The sequence below is a fragment of the Pezoporus occidentalis genome, unplaced genomic scaffold (genome assembly GCF_034315485.1).
Source record: "Pezoporus occidentalis ecotype Australia unplaced genomic scaffold, CSIRO_AGI_Poc_V1 ctg159, whole genome shotgun sequence".
NCBI lineage: Eukaryota > Metazoa > Chordata > Aves > Psittaciformes > Psittacidae > Pezoporus > Pezoporus occidentalis.
In genome coordinates, this window is record NW_026913415.1 from 619,009 (window position 1) to 639,301 (window position 20,293).

The window sequence follows — 20,293 nt, forward strand, 5'->3', positions numbered from 1 at the left end:
TCATGCAGCTTTTAGGCTGCAAAGGCCCAAAGGATGGGATTTCAGAGAGCCTCTCTTGCAGGGAAGAGGATGAGCGTCCAACAAGGGTCAGGAGCAGATTGTGGTGGTGGTGGGGAAAGGTGTTGTACGCGGTGATAGAATGTGAAATCTCTACATCTAGCAACCTAAGGGGACCAGTAGAAGGTAAACCCCTCAGAGTATGTTGTGGCTGCGCTTGGTGACTGTTGTTACTCAGCAGCTGACACGTTAGGAGCTAAACCCATTCATTATTTTGTCCTTTCCCCCCGTGGGGAGAGCTGCTCTCACAATCAATTCCCTCTGTTGCTACCTTGAGATCCATAACTCTGCCGGGGTTCATATTTTGTCCCCAAGCAATTCATGGTAGAATAAAGGGAGCTCTGTGTCTTGAAGCCATGTAGAGTTACTATCAGCCTGCTGAGATGGGGGCTTAATCTCCCTTCTGCATTCTAAATGAATTGGATGTTTTCCAAACTGGTTTTGAATTGCAGTAGGCTGAAGATTCCCATCTTCCCACTTTCCTGTGGGCACACGGGCAAGTCAAGTCATTTTGGAGTATCTCCTAGCAGTGGAGAAGTGCTTTTACCACTTGTATTGTTGATTTTTATGGAACACAACTTGAATTTATTTCCCTTTATGGTGGAAAAACGTATTCAGAAAGGAAGCTTTGGGCTCCTTTTAGTCTCAGAACAGTTCAGAGGTTAATGGAACATTTTCAGATGCATTGGATTTCCACACAAATATCAGATTTTGTGAGGAACAGTGATGGCTTTTTAATAACAGGGTAGGAACCTAAAGATGTGTGTGTTGTAATAAATAAACCAGAGCAAAAGAAAGCAGATTTCACTTGAGAACTTGGGCTAGAAATCCATTAGACTGTGAAGAAGGAGAAGGCTGAGTTGTTACCAACCACCTCTATGTTTGTCCAAGGAAGGGTCAGGTAGATAACTGTCAAAGCAAAAACCTTCCCTTTGTGAAGCAGAAAAGCATCAGCAGGGATTAAGTGTTCTTCTCAGTCCTGGGCATTGGGATATTTTAGGGATGATTTGTAGGTATGTGTTTTTCTAGAGTCTGAAGCAGGGAATTCTGCCTTGGACTAACTGTGACCTTTGGCAAAGCGCTTATTTTGTTGGCTTCACCTTGGAGCAAAGTCAGCCTCGTGTCTGGATGTTTCGAGGATGGTGTGAGTCTTTGTCTTATATTGGGTTTGGTGAATTCCACTTCAGTCTCATATAATTATGAGCAAAACTAGCAAAAATGTCTTGTCAGGCCCGTGTGAGGAGGGGGGAAATGAGAGGGAGGAAATGAACTTCTCCCTGCTTTTATTATACTCTCTCAGAGGCAAAGTAAGGTACTGACGTGAGATTGCACAGCTGATGAGGTAGGTTTATCAGGGATAAATGTGAGTGCTCAGTGTCCCTTTGTAAGTCACAGCAAAGTTTGATTAGATTTGGATGTTGCAGATAAATAGAAATAGGGAAGTGTGTGATGTGTGTGTGTGTTTTGAAGCTGTGGTTGTATCCTGTGCTTGAGCTCAGTGGTAATGAGGGTGTTCTTTGAAGCTCAAAGTTACCACACTTCTACCACACAGAAACGGGGGGTTTGGGTACAACACCATGGTATTTTGTATCTTACCAGGGTAGTTTATTTTGTTTAATAGATTTTATTCTCAAGCAGTGTGAGTTACTCTTGTCCAGCAAAATCCCACAGCAGCATTAAGCTCAAATACCATCCTGTTCATGTGGGTGCTCGTCCTTGAAGCCAAGGGTGTCATCCATGGGTTCTAATAGAAACTAATTGCACACGCTGCTTTGATGGGCAGTGAAGCTGGCTTTATCTGCTGCTGAGATGCTCACAGTGCTAAGCCATCTCAAAATGTTACTGTTAGGTAACACCTAACTTTCAGGTTATGCAGAAGGAGAAGTGGCTTTTGATGGTGGGTCCTGTGCAGATGGACAGCTGCTCTCTCTGGGCAGCTCCTGCTCACACAGATGAAGCAGTGGGGATGCCTCCTGCTGCCACAGATACTTTAAGGGGTCCTGTAAGTATTTTAATGGCTCGAGCACTCCGAGGAGCAGGAGATGTTCGTACCCCGAGGAGCTGATTCCATGCACTTGCCGAGCCGATCATTTCTGAATTCCTGATACATTTTCTGAAATCAATAGAAATCCACTCTTGGAACCGGCTTCAAAGCTGCCTTTGAACTTGTAAGAGTGAAGCTGCCTGAGAAATCCTGATAAAAGCAACCCCCTTGAGTTAAATGAATTAATACTTCTAAGTGTGTCAGAAGGAAAAGCAGTTAGTGGAAATGTTGTGGTTGGAGGGGAGCAGATACAGTTCCTGTCCCTGTACGTACCACTTCATTTCCATCTGACCACGTGCGAGCCGAGGTCTTTTACCCCATTTGAACCTACAACCTTCTGGGAAGAAAATGGTTTCTGAATAACATAGGTTAGTGGGTAATGACAGTGTTGTTTTATAGAAGAGACATTGATGCTTTCCTCTCTCTGCCATAAGTGGGTAGAAGTGCTGTGTATATCTTGTTCAGGACCTGATACAGCCATTAGTTTTGAATAGTGACATTGAAAGAATGAATTATCATTCTTGGGTAATTCACTTGTATAATACACTCTGCTTCATCCTCTTCCCCCAAAACCAGCCCAGTAATCCCTGCACCACAAACTGATCATGCTGCAGTTTGAATGTGCTGGCACAGCTCTGCCCTCTTGTGTGTGTACATTAATATCCATGACTACAGGAACAGGGAAACCTTCGCAGGGACAGGCTGGTAGCAGTAAAATTTGCGTGCTAGTTTCTAAATCAGAAGATTTATAGTTCCAGTTCCAGCATTACATCTTTTGGCAGTTCTCAACCTACTTATTTCCTCTCTGTAAAGAGGAAAATCTCTATCTGCTTCTCAGGCTGGTTGCAAACTGAATGACAAGTGCCATCAAAGTGCCTCTTGCAGACAGTGAGTGTAACCTGAGTGCCTTTTGGTAATTAAGAATCACAGTGCACTGGATGAGGCTGAGGGGGAGTACAGTGGAGTGCAATAGCTCAGCTTTAGAGGGTCTCTAACTGTCCAGTTGCAACATGTTGCTTTAGCATCACAGTTGAATTGGTGAATTCAGGTTGTGCAGTTCCTTTGAAAGTCAAGGCAAGTTTCTGTTGTATTTCAAAGCATTCAGCTTCTGCTGGCATCCTGCTTACAGGTAAAAATGGCATCTCCTGGTGTGGGTTTAAAAATAGTTGTATAAAAATAGTAAGTGACAGATTTAGGAAGGGTGGGATCCATCTTCCTGAACTGTGACACCTCTGAGGTAGAACAAGTCTCAGCAGATCACCTGTGCTCTGTAGTTAGTGGAAAACCCAATGATGCCGTTCCTCTGCATTCTGTCCTATCCACCTATTGTGGAATGCAAGGAATCCACTCCTGAGCATATGTATTCCTCTCCTTAGAGACAGCCTAAGGCAAGTAGCTGGGATGTCTTCATTTTCAGACATGAGTTGAAGGAGATGCATTTGCTCAGTGTCAGAGTTAATGTTGTCTGTGCAGCTTGAGTTGGAGCCTTTGAGTCTTCAGTGGCTTTAGCCTGGGTCTCCAGCATCATCTGAACAGGAATGATGGGACTGGCTTCAGTGTACAGCCGGTTGTGGTGTTTATCTTCAGCTATCAAATCCTGCAGGATAATTCCCTGATGCTGCAAGGACCTTCTGTGTTGTACTCAAACTGCCCATGGTACCTTAAGGTCTCTTAAGAGACGCAGTTGCTTGTGAAGAAGACATCCTGGGTTCCCCAGTGCTTGAGGTCTTGCTTCTGCAGAGTTGCAGATGAGCACGTCCATAGCTGGAGCACGGCTGCTGCCCACCCTGCCTGCCAGAGCGAGTGTTGCCTGGGAGATACCAGCTCTCATGTCTTTCCAGCCAAAACTGGTGGAGGGATGGAGTGAGGACAGCCTCTGGGTGTTGCTTCCTGTTGAGTGAGAACGTTCAGGGCTGCATTGTGACCCCCCCATTACAATTTCAGTTTGCTTTTTCAGAGGAAAGCTCTTTCTTACAAATGCCTTATAATGATTTTAGCTTTTATTTCTGTGGAAAATACCTCATGCTGTAGACAGAAAAAGACTAAGCATAAAGAATGTAAGCCAAAGGAAGGATTAGACTGGAAATCCCCAAACTGCTATGCTCCTGATGCTGGAATTACTGAGAAGCTGGTTACACAGGTTATTTTGGGAATGCCTGCAGCCACTGGGGCTTTGTTTGCAGGGGAAATATCTTCCGTCCTTGCTTTGCTGTGGGAGGAGACAGTGAGCAGCGGTGCTGGGTTTGGCTGGGATACAGTTAATTTTCTTCATAGTAGCTGGTATGGGGTGATGCTGTGGGTTTGTGGTGCAATCAGTGTTGATAACACAGGGAGCTTTTAATTACTGCTGAGCAGTGCTTACACAGAGTGAAGACCTTTTCTGCTCCTCATCCCACCCCACCAGCCAGGAGGCACAAGGACTTAGGAGGGCACACAGATGGGACAAGGGATATTTCACACCTTATGACCTCATGCTCAATGTATAAAGCTGGGGGAAGAAGAGGAACGGATGTTGGAGGTGATGGTGTTTGCCTTCCCAAGTGACGTGTGCTGGAGCCCTGCTGTCCTGGAGGTGGCTGAGCACACGCCTGTGATGGGAATGGGGGAATGAATTCCTTTCTTTGCTTTGCTTGTGTGTGCAGCGTTTGCTTTGCCTGTTAAACTGTCTTTATCACAGCCCACAAGTTTTCTCACTTGTCCTCTTGATTCCCTCCCCCAGCCCACGGGAGGAGTGAGCGAGCGGCTGTGTGGGGCTGAGTTGCCGGCTGGGGTTCAACCACAACAGCCCTATTTGGCACCCAGCGTGGGGTTTGAAGGGTTTGAGATTACAACAGATCTGACTGGAAAGCTCTAGGTTGAGTTACAGCCACGTGCCTGGTGTGGCAGATGATGGGGTCATCATCGCTGCCGTGTCTGTGCTGCTGTACTAGGCAGGCTGGAACTGCAGTGGGAGCTGGAGATGAAGGGATGAGGGACCTGTGGATGAGGAGCAGGACAACCCCAAGTGTCTGTGGCTGTGAATAAGTCCACACCAGAGCAAGTACATCTCAAAGTGCTTGGGGCCGTGGTTATATCTGTGCCGCAGTGGGTGTACCTCTGAAGGGATCATGGAATCCCAGGTTCGAAGGAACCTCAAGGATCATCTGTTCTAACCTATCTAGGCAAAGCATGACCTAGACCAAGTAACTTGTGCCCATCACCTTTTCCATGGGACTCCTTGTAAAAAGGGAATCTCCATCTTCTTTGTAGCCACCCTTTCAATGGTGTAACATGGTGATAAGGTCTCCCCTGAGCCTTCTCTTCTCTAGCCTGAACTAATTCATCTCTCGGGGCCTTTCTGTCTTCATGATCTTTAAGGATCATGGCCATGGAGAAGCCCATGACAGAGCAGATACTCCCCCTGGAGAGGCTGCAGCCAGGGATAAGGCCACGCTGGAGCAGGTGCATCTCTGAAGGCAGAAAGTGTGGCTGCAGTTAATACCTCAGACGTCCTGTGCTGCTGATAAGCCATGTTACTCAGAAGCCCGCTGTGATGATGTTCTTGGTCTCCTTGCCTACAAGAGCTCGAGGCATCAAGCAGGAAACAAAATGGTTTAAATGAAGAAAATAACAGTTGGGATGCTGTGCCAGGGCTTGGCTTCGTGAGTAGCTCCAAGCACAGTGTCTGCATCCTCAGGGACTTGAGAACTGTTATGTGAATCAGCCTGCTTTTTGCTAGATTAGCTGGTGTTTAAACCCCAAAATAGCAAAAGCTCTTTCAGATCCTTGTTTTCCTTCTGTTTGGAGCGTGTGCCTCTGCTCAGCAGTCAGTGCTGATGGGCAGAATGAGCTCGTGCAGAGGAAACACTTTCAGTTTTGACTTTTTCTGAAGCAAGTAAAGATGATGATACTTCAAATTCCTTGTTAAAGTACTCATTTGCCACCAAATTTCATAGAATCATAGAATCAACCAGGTTGGAAAAGACCTTTCAGATCATCAAGTCCAACCTTTACCCCAGTGTTTATTTGCTTGAATTGAATTTTAAGCTTGACTCAAGCACTGTTAGGCTTGATTCAGTTGTTTTGTGTGGTTGTGATTATACATCAAACGGAGGAAGGATTGTGGAGCAGTGTCTCGCCAGCCTCGTCCTGCTAATGGAGATTTCCCAGTAGCCAGCCTGGTTCTGCCACTGGGAACGTCGCTGTGGCACTGGGAGGTCCGGGGTGTCAAAGGTGTGTATTTACAGATCTTGCCCCTGTCCCTTAAGGTTCAACTTGAGCAGCACACACTAGAAGACATCTATATTGAATAACCAAGGTATGAATTTGTCTTGTGCATGAAACCATTTCTGTGTGGAGTAACTCAGAACTCGAAACGCCTTAAGTCAGAAAACCCACTGAAGTCTGAGCTAGCAAGTCTTCAAGATTTAGACAGAGTAAGCTAACAACAGAAAATCCCCCCTTTTCCTTCTCCCTTGTGTATAAATCAGTTTTAAGACAGAATTCCAGCTCTTCCCGATAGCTTCGGCTCATTTTCCTGCAGGGGGAGGTGTAGAGTCAGAAATGTTGCTTTTTTTCTTGAAACCTGCTGTTTTCCAGCCTCCTCCTCGCTGTCCCTGCGCATGGGGAAGCTGTTCGTACACCCCAGGAAGATCACGCTATGAATTATGACTTTGTCGCCAGTGCCGGAATTGTGTCTGATGAGTTTTATTAACCCCAACTGCCTGGGAATAATGAGCAGCCATACGGTTTATGTTTGATTTAAAGGTGCTCCGGCAGCAGTTTGCAAAAGGGAAAACAAGGGAAGGGGATAAACAGAGAGGATGGCTACAGCAGGAGCTCTCCTTTTCTCTGCTGTTTCTATCCATTTTACAGGTATTCGTGTACACACCACCTGTATGCTCACGTATGTATGCATGTACTCACAATGAGTGAAATACAGCATATAAAACCTCCTCTGGGTGGAGGGGTTTGGAGTGATTTTTCATCATTGTTGAGTTTTGAATACGTTATGGCTCCATTTTCAAACTCCAAGGATGGTTCTGGGTGTAGGAGACCAGTATTCCTCCACGAATTCCCTTCCCAAGATGGAATGTATTGATATTGCTAGAATCTCAATGAAAGCCTGTGTCTGAGTGAGGAAGAGGGTTTCTCATTCATTTTCTCTGTGCACTAGCCTAGATAGGAGTCTGTAGGATGCTTCTGTGGTATAAAGGCAGGCCATTATTTTTAAATCTAAACCCCTTGATATTTGAGCTTAAAACTGCTTCCTATCCATTATTCATCCCTTATTATGGAAAATACAACTCCCTGGCAGTGGTACGTTGTTTTCTAGTAGCTATTTGAGTTTGAGCCTTATGATTTCAGTGTTATTTTTGTTTAGCAGATACTCATTAGCTCTGTGTCACTGGTTTCACAGCCGGTCGCATAATTCCTGGCACTGGCAGCTTGGGAAGCTCAAGGCAAAAAGAGATGTGTGCAGCTGGTTTTATCCTGCATTTCCTTCTTTATCAGTGCTTGTTGAACACAGCTGTGAGAGCACTGAGCTTCATTTCAGACTGTAACCAAAGCTATGCCCCACAGTAGACCTTCCCCAAGCTCTCCCAGTGGGAATAACTGTAACACTGGCAATAATGGTAGCAAATGCCTTCCGGAGGCTGAGCTGGGTGCATGTTGGTCATGGAATCCCAGGCTGGTTTATGTTGGAAGGGAGCTTAAAGCTCCTTCAGTTCCAACCCCTGCCACAGGCAGGGACACCTTCCACTGGAGCAGCTTGCTCCAAGCCCCATCCAACCTGGCCTTGAAAGACCCCTTAAGGAATTTGATGTGTTGCCCTTCAGATTTGGCTGCTCTCCTGCAGTGGTCAGGGAATTGCCTTTGTGCCCTTACTAGGTGGTGACTGGAATGACTTGGAAATGGGCAATGAATCTCTAATCAAAGGTGAATCCTGCTTCTGTATGTTAGGGTAAGCCTGGCCCCACGATGGGAGATGATGCCGTTCACCACAGCAAAGCTTCCTGCTTTGGTTTCTGCAGAGCAAGATGCACTTTACCACGTTGTGCTTTGGTGCTGCTCTCTTAATAGCAAAATGTTCCAACAGAGGCTTGACTCACTGCCTCTGTGTTTATTAACTCTGCAAATACCGGTGTGCCTGAATGCTGGTTTGCACCACACAGTTTTACTTAGGATCTGGAAAGGGACAGTTGAGTCAGGATCCAAATTAGACCCTTTGGCTAATCTTACGTGTGTACATGGTGCCCATCACAGTGGATCCAGACTGTGGATCTATGTGGTCTGTGTTATGTATGGTTTAGATATTACAGATTTTGGTCTGACAACAGGTTCTTCTTTGTGTCACCTTAAGTCTTTTGTGTCTCTGCTTCTCCTGCAAAGCTCTTCCTGCTGATTTTATTCAGTTTGCTGCGAGGTGGGTTGCAAAGCTGGAGGATGGGGAGTGGATTGGGGCTCAGACTCTTTCCTATAAGCTGGGGTGGAAAAAGACTAGGCTCTGATCATACAGAGAGCCATAACTGAGCAGTGCCTTCCACAGGAGGGGTCCTGGCTGCTCCTGGCCCCTCACAGTTTGCACACTGGAGGAAATAAGGTGAAAGCTGCCTGATGGCTGCAGTTGGGCAGTTCTGGGGAAGGCCTGGTTGCACTTGTGATTTCTGTAGGAGGATGGCTGGTGCTTTAGCAACCATTTCTCCCATCTGATAAGAGCCTTTTGGGGTTTCTCCCCACTCCTTCCTCTCTCTTTACAGTGATTCCAGTCCCCTTTTATTACATCTAAACCCCATGGTTTGATAGTTCCTCTCTAAGCTATAATTACCCAACCTGAAGATGCAAGCACAAAACAATTTCCAGCGGAGGTTTACACAAAAGGGAGTAACTCTGATTCTGTATCATTTTTTCAGTCCTTGGAAAAAATCTCTAAGGGGATGAACAAAGCAAAGAGTGATGATAGCGCAGCACAGAGACAAACCTGATGATCTCAGATTCTGCCAGGTTTCTGCTCCAGTGGCTTCCTTAAAGGAGCGTTGTCAGAAAGAAAAATCACCCTGCTGGAAGTGGGCCGTGCAATCAATCACTGGCCACCGAGAAAGTGGGGATCAGATGGATTCCCTTTGGAATTCAATCAAAACACACTTCAGAGGAGCTGGCGTGTCTCTTGGCTGAGGTTGTTTCATCACATACTTGGTGCCTGGCTCCCTGTCACTGTTGCTTAATGAGAGCAGACTTTAGTAAGCCCAGGAAGAGAGGCCGGAAGGTAATTATGCAAGTTATAAACTCGTCACTGTAGGTACCAAGTTGGGGGGATAATTGCATTTCTTGCACTGACCCTTGACCAGATTGATTTGCAGCAAATAATGGCCCCACTGCTGGAATGGGAGAAACTATTATTTCCTAACCTGTAGTCCCTGTATCCCTGTGATGCTGGGATTGTTTGCAAGGCTCTGTGAAAGGTGACAGAGACAAGCATGTCTTAGTCTGATCCACAGCAGTTATGTATGAGAAACTCCTGAAGAGCTGTGTATTGAGCAAGGTGGCAAATTGCAGTGCAGGCAGCCTGAGGAGCCTGATCCATGTGCTCAGCTCCTCCTGGTGAGGCCAAATTCATCAGCCTTTCCCTGTGCAGGAACCTTTGGAGTGATCCATTGCAGCAGTATGTGCTCCTGGTATAATGAACGCGAGATTGCAAACCACTATATGCCATATGGAGCCTCCAGAGTTCCCCATCACCCTTGTACTTGGGAGGGCAGTGCACATGCTGCTTTCTGTTATTCTGCCCCTCTTAGCAGCCCCTGGTTGCCAGATCCAGCCGTACATTGCTGTTCAGGTTGATGCAGCAAGAGCTGAGCAACACATCATCATCATAGAATCCCAGCTTGCTTTGTGCTGAAGGGACCTTACAGCTCACCCAGCTCCAACCCCTGCCACAGGCAGGGACCCCTTCCACTAGAGCAGCTTGCTCCAAGCCCCTGTGTCCAACCTGGCCTTGAACACTGCCAGGGATGGGGCAGCCACAGCTTCTCTGGGCACCCTGTGCCAGCGCCTCAGCACCCTCACAGGGAAGAGCTTCTGCCTAAGAGCTCATCTCAGTCTCCCCTCGGGCAGGTTAAAGCCATTCATTTAAGCTTTTCAGCTTAAAGCCATCAGCTACATGCAGGGGTTTTTAGGGTATTCTGTGGGTAATTATTAAACATGGTGAAAATATCAGGACCCGTGATGATTGATTCATGTCCTCAGAAAGGTACGGAATGTTGTATTCCCTTTCTGTGGAGCTAGAGTCCCAAAGAGATTGGGATTTCCATTTTTCATTTCTTCCAGAGAATGCAGTGACCCTTTGCAGTGTACCAGCAGGCTGGGGGAGCAACCCCAAGGGAGATAAAAGCACCAGAAGTAGGTATCTCCTGCTCTGTTTTGAAAAACAAGTGCAGATGAAGGTGGTTTTGGCTCTGGAGAGGTGTATAAATGATTTCCATGGCTTCTGTCTGTATAGAGCCTGGTAGTAACCCTTTGATTCCTACAGCCCTTTTCTGAGCATCAGGCGTGTTCCTGTGTCAAATTTATTGCCTTTCTCCCAGTTTCTGTGGCTTTCCTCTCTCTTCAGTCCTGGGGGGATCCACACCAGATTTGGTTCTTGGTGATGCTGTTGGATTGCTTCAGAGGAGGGGCCAAACTGTTCACATTTACTGTCTGGAACAGACTCGGGGAGTGCATCAGCTTTCTTCTACACAGCTTTGTGTTTGTGTTCAGATGTGAGATTCCCTTCCAGATCTGTGAATTAATCCAGTCATCTCTTCGGAGTGACATTGGCACTGCCTTTTTGCAGTTGGCTTGTCTTGGGGAAAGAGAGAAGGAGAGTAATGTCCCCTCAGTTGAGTTTGTTGCTATTTCCAAATGAGTTCTAGGAGTGTAAAAGCTCCATGTGGTTTCCCACTTCCACGTAGTTATCCTTAGCTCAGTGTGTCGCTGGGGGAAGCAGAACTGTTTCATCTCTGTGGCTGCGGACGTGTTCACTCCTGTGTCTCATGGTGTGTTTTGATCTCTGTTTTCTCTCCAGCCCAGCTCTTTTAGGTAGCTCTGCTGGGTTTCTGCAGCCCTGGCCCCAGAAGGCAGCTTGCTGTCTGGTTTACCCTTTTCCTTTCAGCTTGACACACTGCTCAGCACCCACTCTGCATGCAGCATGTCTTCCTTGCAAGCCCTATCCTCAGCAGGCGTTTCCATAGCGTGGGAGTGGAGTGTGATGATGTCCCTCTGGTCTTCAAAGTGTGAAAAAGCTCTTTCCTCCAGGAATTCAACAACCGATCTTCCATCCGCTCGCTGCTCTGCTGTTCCCTTAGCTTAGCCCAAAACATTTGTGTAGGCTTTAACATAATTTATTCATCTGGCAACACACCCCAGCCCGCTTGCTTTTCTGTCTCAGGGAACCACAGAGCGGTTTGGGTTGAAGGGACCTTAAAGCTCATCCACCTCCAACCCCTGCCACGGGCAGGGACCCCTTCCACTAGAGCAGCTTGCTCCAAGCCCCTGTGTCCAACCTGGCCTTGAACACTGCCAGGGATGGGGCAGCCACAGCTTCTCTGGGCACCCTGTGCCAGCGCCTCAGCACCCTCACAGGGAAGAGCTTCTGCCTAAGAGCTCATCTCAGTCTCCCCTCTGGCAGGTTCAAGCCATTCCCCTTGGCCTGTCCCTACATCCCTTGTCCCAAGCCCCTCTCCAGGTTTCCTGCAGCCCCTTCAGGCACTGGAGCTGCTCTCAGGTCTCCCCTTCAGGAGCCTTCTCTTGTCCAGGCTGCCCCAGCCCAGCTCTCTCAGCCTGGCTCCAGAGCAGAGCTGCTCCAGCCCTCGCAGCATCTCCATGGCCTCTTCTGGATGTTTAATGGTGCTGTTTCATTTTAACCTCTCAGCAAGGTGTGCACTACAGATGGTGGGAGACCTGGTGGGGTATCTCTGGAGGGTCTTCTGATTTAATCCCTGTTTATGGTGGTTTTCATTGTATGTAATGATGAAGGATTTTGTATCAGGCACAAAATGGTGAAGTATGCTGTAGTTTTGACTTGAACTGAAATCTTTGTGGTTAAATAGAGTTTGCAGTGCCTGCTTTTAAATCCATGCTTAGAAAAGGAGGTAGGAAGTGTGCAGGTGTATCAGACATGTGTCTGGTTTGAGGTTTTGGGTTGGACAGTGGCAGGAAGAGCACACATGTCCAACCACTTCCTGCACGTCTGGCATCCCCAAGTGCTGTTTCTCAGATGGAGAAGTTCTGTCCACTTCAATCATTGCACCACTAATAATCCTTTCACAAGGAAGTCATTATAAATCTGCTAATGAATCAGGTAACCTCTTAATCAGCTTCAGAGCAGCTCTCAGGCTGTTCATGACATGGTGTTATTTCAATCAATGTGTAGCTATTCAGGCACCTCTTAACTCTTCCCTTCATGGTCTCATTATAAGAAGGATGAATGGGAAACATTAAGTCATCAGAAATCAACGAATCTGGTCTGGGAACACAGATGTTAAAATGTCTTACTTACAGAGATCCAGGCATCACGCAGCTGAGCAGCATTTGGATCCCTGACCTGTGTGTTTCTGTAAGCTTAGCTTCTTTTGGTTACTTTTTAGTTCGGGCTGTGTTTTTTAGGGCACTTGAACCTTCTTTATAAGATATTTGCCTTTATATTGCTGGTGTGCACCCTTAAACCTCAGCTCTAGTGTAAATCTGGCTGGGTATTCCAGAATTTAAGGAAAAAATCTCCACCAGAACCAGAAATGGCTTTACAGGTTTCTGCCAGCTTCAACAGCTGGAGAAACTCTGGTTGTTTTGAAGTGCTCACAGTGATAGTAGCTTCCAGTGAAGGGGGCTACAGGGGTGCCAGAGAGGGGCTCTTCATCAGGGACTGTAGCAATAAACAAGGGGTGATGGGTTCAAACTGAAACAGGGGAGTTCAGATTGGAGATAAAGGCAGAAGCTCTTCCCTGTGAGGGTGCTGAGGCGCTGGCACAGGGTGCCCAGAGAAGCTGTGGCTGCCCCATCCCTGGCAGTGTTCAAGGCCAGGTTGGACACAGGGGCTTGGAGCAAGCTGCTCTAGTGGAAGGTGTCCCTGCCCGTGGCAGGGGCTGGAGCTGGGTGAGCTTTAAGGTCCCTTCCAACCCAAACCAGTCTGGGATTCTATGATACCAGACTTGGTGTGAATTGTGGGGAAACACCTGGTGTGCCTGAGGGACATGTTTGTTGCTCACTGCAGGTGCCGTCCTCCTGGATTAAACTCTGTGTTCTTTATAACAGATTAAGAGCCCTTTGCACCAAGAACATCTCCCAGCACGGTTCGCTCCTTCCAGCTGCGGAATTTCTTCTTCCTTCGGGCTGTAACTTGCTCTGGGTGGCCCTGCCTTGGCAGGCGTTTGGGCTAGAGGATCTGCAAAGGATTAGAACCTGAATGATTCTGTGATCATGACCCTTGCCACCAGCTGGCGGAGGGCCCTGTGGACCACTCCAAGGAATACCTCGTGCTCCAGGGTGCTGGAAGCTGAGCCTGTGTCTCTGTCAGTGGTGCGGGTCTGTGCCATGCTCCGTGGGCTGGGAGAAGGCGACCTGGTCCTTGCTTCGCTGCTGCACTTCTGTCATAATATTGACTTGCAAACGTAGAGCTTTTGGGCCAGTTGCTATGGTTACCTCTCAGCTCCCTGCATCTCGCAGTAGAGAGGAATAACAGGCAATACATTTCGAGCCTTAATGAAATGCACAGCAGTGTGTTCAACTTTGAAACCCAACGTGAATATCACTAAGCAACATCCATTCGTGATGTGCCGTAATTACTGCTGTTGGCTCCCGAGAATTGGAATGCTGGAGCACCAGCCAGTCTCTGCTGCATCAAACACGTTTCTCTGCCAGGAGCTTCACAGTGTCTCAGACGTGTGATGTTTCATAGTTCCTTCACAGTTTCAAAGAACTAAGTTTGACCTCTTTAAATTATTCACACCTTCAGAGCAGCAACATCTCCAAAAACTCCAAAATCTCCTTTTGTGTGTTTCACCTTCTCATTCACTCCCAGAAACTGATTTTAAAGCTCTCTGATTCTTCTGCCCTAGTTCCTAAATGTGAATCTGAGTCTCTTCCTCCAGCCTGCTGCCTGTGTTTTTGGAAGCACCAATTCCCCCAGATCTGTGGAGCAGTGTTAGTGTTGGATTCAGACGTAGTTGGTGCTTGGAGCTGTTTGCTCCAGTAACTGCATTGGAAGGAGCCAGTGCCTCAAGTCTTTTGAGGTGTAGTTTTGTGCTAAGAGGCCGTAGTTAATGTCTGTCTTGAGCAATGCATCAGTATGAGAAGTAAACTAAACCCAGACACTGTTTATACATTCACAGTCCAGGCTTCAAGTCAAGTGATTGATTGCACCAGCCAGTGCAGTTGCAGTTGTTGAAGCGGTGGTGTTGTGCTTGCAGATCTCTGTGCCCCGGTTCTCTGCTCATCAAACTGATCTCCTGTATTCTCTTCTTATTTTCCATCTACAGCGCCAGAGTTACCAGTCCTAGAGAGGAAGAACTGGTTGATCTACCTACTGTATGTCCGCAGGGACTATGACGAGTGCAAGGTAGGAGCTGCTCGTAGGACTTTGCATTAGGAAGTACTTTACTGATGTAATGAGTGATAGTTTTCATACCACTTATCAAAGCACCCTCTTTCCTGACTTGTTCTGGAATAGGGACCAAGAGAAAATACAAAACGATGATAACAACAGTTCTATAGTGCAGGTCTCTTGATGGTGCTACAGCAAGACTATGAAAAACACTCCGATTGAGTAAAACATCACTGCCAAGCCTAAAAAGAGAAATCTCGGTTACCTTTGAACAAAATTCTTTCATTTGTGTGTTGTATGTTGCACCTTTTGATTCCTCCTGGCTTGGTGGGTGGCGGGGAACTGGTTGTTCAGGATTATAATGACAAGTGGAGTAAGGAAATGGCAAATCTAGTATTAAGCAGCATGTTTTCCTGCTAAAATGAACAGGAGCTGTTGAAGCGGATTGCCAGTGGGCAGGTGGGGGGCACGAAGAGCTGGCTTTCTACTTCTGTCATGGGCAAAGAAGAGCTGAAGAGACTTTTTGCTTCTGAAACACCGCGGTTGGTCAGGACTTGTCTCTGCTGGAGAACTCCTGGGGGCAGCTGGAGTAAACTCATTCAGCTCTTACTTAATGGAGCTGGAGGGTTGTATCATCAGCAGTCTTGGTTTAAATAGATACAAACAAAGGCTGGGCCAGCAATCCAAATGGAAAATTGTTTCTCTTTTCTGTTCATCTGACTGCATTTGTTTGGTCTCTGTGAACAGTCACTGTTTCTGTGATGTGATGTGGAATCACAGCGTGCAGAGATGTATGGCTCAGGGAAACAGAACAACCAAGTGGATGACATAATGGCAACATTGACTTCTCCATGTCCTCATCAGTCACGGCAGCAAACAAAACGGGGGGGGGCAGAAATTGGGAGAAGTCAGCTTTTACTTGGCAGGCCAGCTTCACAGTAGCTGTAAAAATAAAAGGCAGCAAAGCCTTTACGCAGGGCTCACAAAGGAGGGTCCTTGCAGTAAATATGAACAAGTTTGGCCATACAGACCATAGCAGGTTGAATGATCTTCCATCCTTTCCCCAGATGTGATGGATGTATGCTCAGAGGTCTGGATTTGACACGGATAAGATGGGAACCTCAGGCTGCTTCATCAGTCAGTGGGGGTCGATAGGCATGTCCAGAAGGCAGTTCAGGTCTTAGGTGGGCTGAGATGCTCTATGGTAGTCTCTGCCTTGCTCTACTGGTGTTACATGGGATTACGGATCTAAGCTGATGCCCTGGATGCTTGCACATGTTAAGTACAGATGTAAGTCCAGAGGAGGCTGTGGAGATGCTGCGAGGGCTGGAGCAGCTCTGCTCTGGAGCCAGGCTGAGAGAGCTGGGCTGGGGCAGCCTGGAGAAGAGAAGGCTCCTGAAGGGGAGACCTGAGAGCAGCTCCAGTGCCTAAAGGGGCTGCAGGAAACCTGGAGAGGGGCTTGGGACAAGGGCCTGTAGGGACAGGCCAAGGGGAATGGCTTGAACCTGCCAGAGGGGAGACTGAGATGAGCTCTTAGGCAGAAGCTCTTCCCTGTGAGGGTGCTGAGGCACTGGCACAGGGTGCCCAGGGAAGCTGTGGCTGCCCCATCCCTGTCAGTGTTGGACAGGGGCTTGGAGCAACCTGCTCTAGGGGAAGGGGTCCCTGCCTGTGGCACAGGTTGGGACTGGGTGAGCTTTAAGGTCCCCTCCAACCCAAACCAGTCTGGGATTCCATTATTCCCAAACATGCTATCTGGGGATAATAGCTTCAAAATGAAGAAGGTTATTGATAGTATCCCCAGTGGCTTAAATTGCTATTATCTCCTTGATTTCAGCATAGTTTGGGCATTCGTTAGAGCCCATTAATTTTCTTTTAAGACTCAGCTACGAAACCAATAACCCGTGATGTTATTCATTTGGGTCTGAATTTTGCTAGATCCTCTTTCCCACTCAGGGCGTTGAAATGCTTTCTCTCTAACACTGTTTTAAACACTCCCCTATTTTTCAATGACGTAAAAGGCCAAGAAAAAGCTGTTTATTCACCAAAATTGCTTCCTTAAAGTGAAGGCATTAAATTGGTTTTACCCCTTATAGTGCCACTCCGCATCCATTCTGGTGTCACCAAGCTCTTGACAATGTTGCTGTGCTCCTTACAGCGAGAGATGGCTGATGCTGGGTGGTTGATTTGCCTCTCCTTGTACCCAGTGTATGTAAAGCTGCAGCATCCTCTGTGACTGCACAGCCAGGCCGGGGGGAGAGCAGGGACAGGCCCTGAGCATCGCTCAGCTCTCTGCTCCCACATCAGTTCCAGCTCTGCTCTCTTCTGCTTCTGCTGTGTGCAAGGAAGGAGTTATTAAAATTACCAGATGCTTTACAATCCCTTGTGCTGGTTGGTCTCCTGCCAGCGTCTGAATTCTGTCGGTTAAATAAATCTGGGAGGAAAAGCTGGGATTACACATCATATTTCTCAGCTCAGGGCCTTTTGCTCTGGGATATTACAGAATTAGGCAGATCTCTCCAAAAGATAGCTCTCTATTGCCCTCTCTTGCTCTGAGAACCTGGGTTTATGTAGATGGAGCAATAGAGAGTATCCATATTCAGGAGATGCTTGGTTATATCTGAGTTGAATGTCCTGTAATAATGGACTTTGTAAAGAGTATTATAAAGATATCTTAGCAGATATAGCTCCTACCTTAATGTACTTTATAAAGGGTATAATGCAGATCTGTTAACAGATACAGGTGAGCAGTTTCAACTTGTTATTCCTTCTCCTTCCTCTCTTTAGTTTTCTTTTGACAAAGTGCACATTGTCAGTAATAACCCTCCTTGTCTTCATTCCACTTTCCTTCTGTGTGCTGTATTTGAAGTTCAGTTTTCCTCCTTGTTATCAGGTCCTTCCCTTTTATTTGGCTTGGAGGCAGGGGATGCTGGTGCTGATCATACACCAGACAGGAGTGCTAGGTGAGCACCACCTTATTCCTGGCTCAGAAATCTTTCTTTTTCCCCTTTATCTCTTCCACTCTGAGCAGAGGAGGAGTCTTGGAGCAGAAATGATGTTCTCAGTTCATAGTCAGAGCCCTCATCTTCCCAAAGGTCACTCACTCTTTTGACCAGTTTTAGTTTCAGATCACGTGTGACTATGGAATAATGCCAAACTGTGCCCCCCCCAAGCCTGTCACTGCAGGAATGCAGCCAGCAAAAACTGACATTTTCATCAGTTTACTTTTCCCCCCCTTCCTTTTCCCTTATACTCCTCATTTGCTCATTTGACTTCCATTGACACAGCTGCAGTTGCTCCAATTCAATTTATTTCTTCACAAATGGCTGGAAGCAGATACCCGTATCAGCAGAGGATGCTTCCAGAGATTCCTTGGGGCACTTTCCATGTAATATCTAATTAATTTTGTCCTAGGAAATGCTACAAGGGCTGCAGTGTTCCTGGCACAGTGCTCTTCACGTGCAGTGGTGAGCTTGCACTCCTCTGTGCCCTCCTGTAGTTGTCCCAGCCACAGCCCAGTGCTGTTGTTACAGGCAAGGTTGTGTTTCTGTAACTGTCCTTAGCTTTCTTAGAACGATGGGAGTTTGCAACTTACATAGCAGATAAATGTAGTATCTTACAGCAACTAGCTACAAATTCTGCATGCATACTGACTTTCCCAAGCATTTAAATGCATTTTGTAGTTCTGTGTGATACCACTGTCACCATCCCATAAGGAAGAACTGTGTCCATCAGTGGGTCGTGTGTTGTTTAAATTCAAGCTTTTTTAAGGCATTCTGCAGTAAGCACAGATACAGCACAGCTCTATGTAGCCCTTCCACAAAATCCTCCAGATCAAGGTTGCAGAAGGCACTTGGCCAGCCAGAAATCAGGTTTTGTGCACAGAGATTACCTTTATTGAAATATCTGTAGGCTTTATGGTCTGCTGGAAGCTGATGCTGCAGTTCAATGATGGGGGAAGAGTGGAGCAGATAGAGGGCTTCTCAGTGAGGAAGACTGTGATTGAATTGTACTCTCTGTGCTTTGTCATTCCAGGCTCTCATCAAAGAGCAGCTGCAGGAGTCTCATGGGCTGTGTGAATATGCAGTCTACGTTCAAGGTACGTTGCAGGACACCTCTGGAAGTCTGAATGTTGCTCAAGCAAGTTCTGATTTGAGATACAGCAACAGTAAGAAGGGGACAGGTGACAGAAACGTACAAAATTAACATGTCAAAAGTATTTGGCCTAGTTTTGAAGTTTGGGGGTTGCACAATGGGAGATGAGATTTTCTGTGTTCTCTGTATCGATGCGTTTCTCCTTGGACTATGGGCACTTGGCCTTCATTGTGTTGGATGGGGTGTTTGATTGTATTACAGAAGCATGTTTGCTGTTAGAGCTACCTGCCTCGGGTGATTGTTCTCTTATTGTTTGCTTAAGGGATGGTATTCCTCCTCCTGTCCTCTGCCCCCTAAAAACTGTGCCCCAAAACTTGGTGTTGCAATTCAAAGTGCTGTGGTGGGGGCTGCAGGGATTTGTTGGCCAAGGCCATACTGCAGCCCATAGAAGTTGGGGTTTAAAGCTGCCTTTATTCTGAAACCCAGCCATTTTTCCAGACACACACACGTCCTTTGATTGTGTTTTGTTCTGCCCTCAAACACAGCATCTGCCTGAGGTTGCTGCAGGAGGGAGAAAGACCGAATGAGTGTTGTTATATCCATACTCCCCCTTCTTCCCCTGCTGTCAGGGAAGCACAGTTTTCCTGCACACAACAGACTAATTTGCCTGGTATACGTTGTCTTTACAGCTTTGATATTTCGCTTGGAGGGGAAGATTCAAGAATCTCTTGAACTTTTCCAGACATGTTCCATTCTGAACCCCCGAAGCACAGACAACCTCAAGCAGGTGGCACGATCGCTGTGAGTGCTGGTTTGTTGTTTCTCTTTGACGAGCCACGCAGGACTCTCCATATTTGTTTTTTGCCCTGTCATCAGGTGAAATCCCAGGCTGCTTAATTCCAAACATGCTGACTCCTTATCAGCACTCGAATTGGTTTCCAGAAGCATGGGCTACCCTTAGAAGCAGAATCTCTGTTATCTGCCTGGCTGCTATTGTACTTTCTTTTTCTTTGTGCTTTAAGCAAGAGGAGTAACATGCTGGTTTCTAGGTCCAGAGCTAAGGGAGCTGACCTGACCTGTGTGAACTTGCCCTACAGACCCCTTTCTGTCTCTGAATGTCTGGTTTAGAATCAGAATCCCAGACTGGTTTGTGTTGGAAGGGAGCATAAAGCTCATCCAGTTCCAAATCCCTGCCACAGGCAGGGCACCTTCCACTAGAGCAGGTTGGTCCAAGCCCCATCCAACTTGGCCTTGAAAAAGTTCTGGTGTCCTCAAAACAAAAGGGGCATGGAACTGTTGGAACAAGTCTAGAGGAGGCCACGAGGATGCTCAGGGGCTGGAGCACCTCCTGTATGAAGACAGGCTGGGAAAGTTGGGGCTGTTCAGCCTGGAAAAGAGAAAGCTGCGTGGAGACCTCAGAGCAGCTTCCAGTGTCTGAAGGGGGGCTATAGGGATGCTGGGGAGGGACTCTTCATTAGGGACTTCAGTAATACGACAAGGGGTAACGGGTTAAAACTGAAACAGGGGAAGTTTATATATTACTA

At 47.0% G+C, this 20,293-nt stretch overlaps 1 protein-coding gene across 2 annotated transcripts in view; it reads left to right on the forward strand.

Moving 5' to 3' along the window:
* The window catches only part of BBS4 (Bardet-Biedl syndrome 4), a 43,996-nt gene that overhangs the window by 4,762 nt on the left and 18,941 nt on the right, over positions 1 to 20,293 (forward strand). The window contains exons 3-5 of one of the 2 annotated variants that reach the window (XM_062612127.1): positions 14,593 to 14,672; positions 18,690 to 18,753; positions 19,439 to 19,550. In XM_062612127.1, the coding sequence (XP_062468111.1) occupies positions 14,593 to 14,672; positions 18,690 to 18,753; positions 19,439 to 19,550 (256 nt within the window). The remainder of the gene's footprint in view (positions 1 to 14,592; positions 14,673 to 18,689; positions 18,754 to 19,438; positions 19,551 to 20,293) is intronic. The other variant, XM_062612128.1, reaches the window with a different exon arrangement.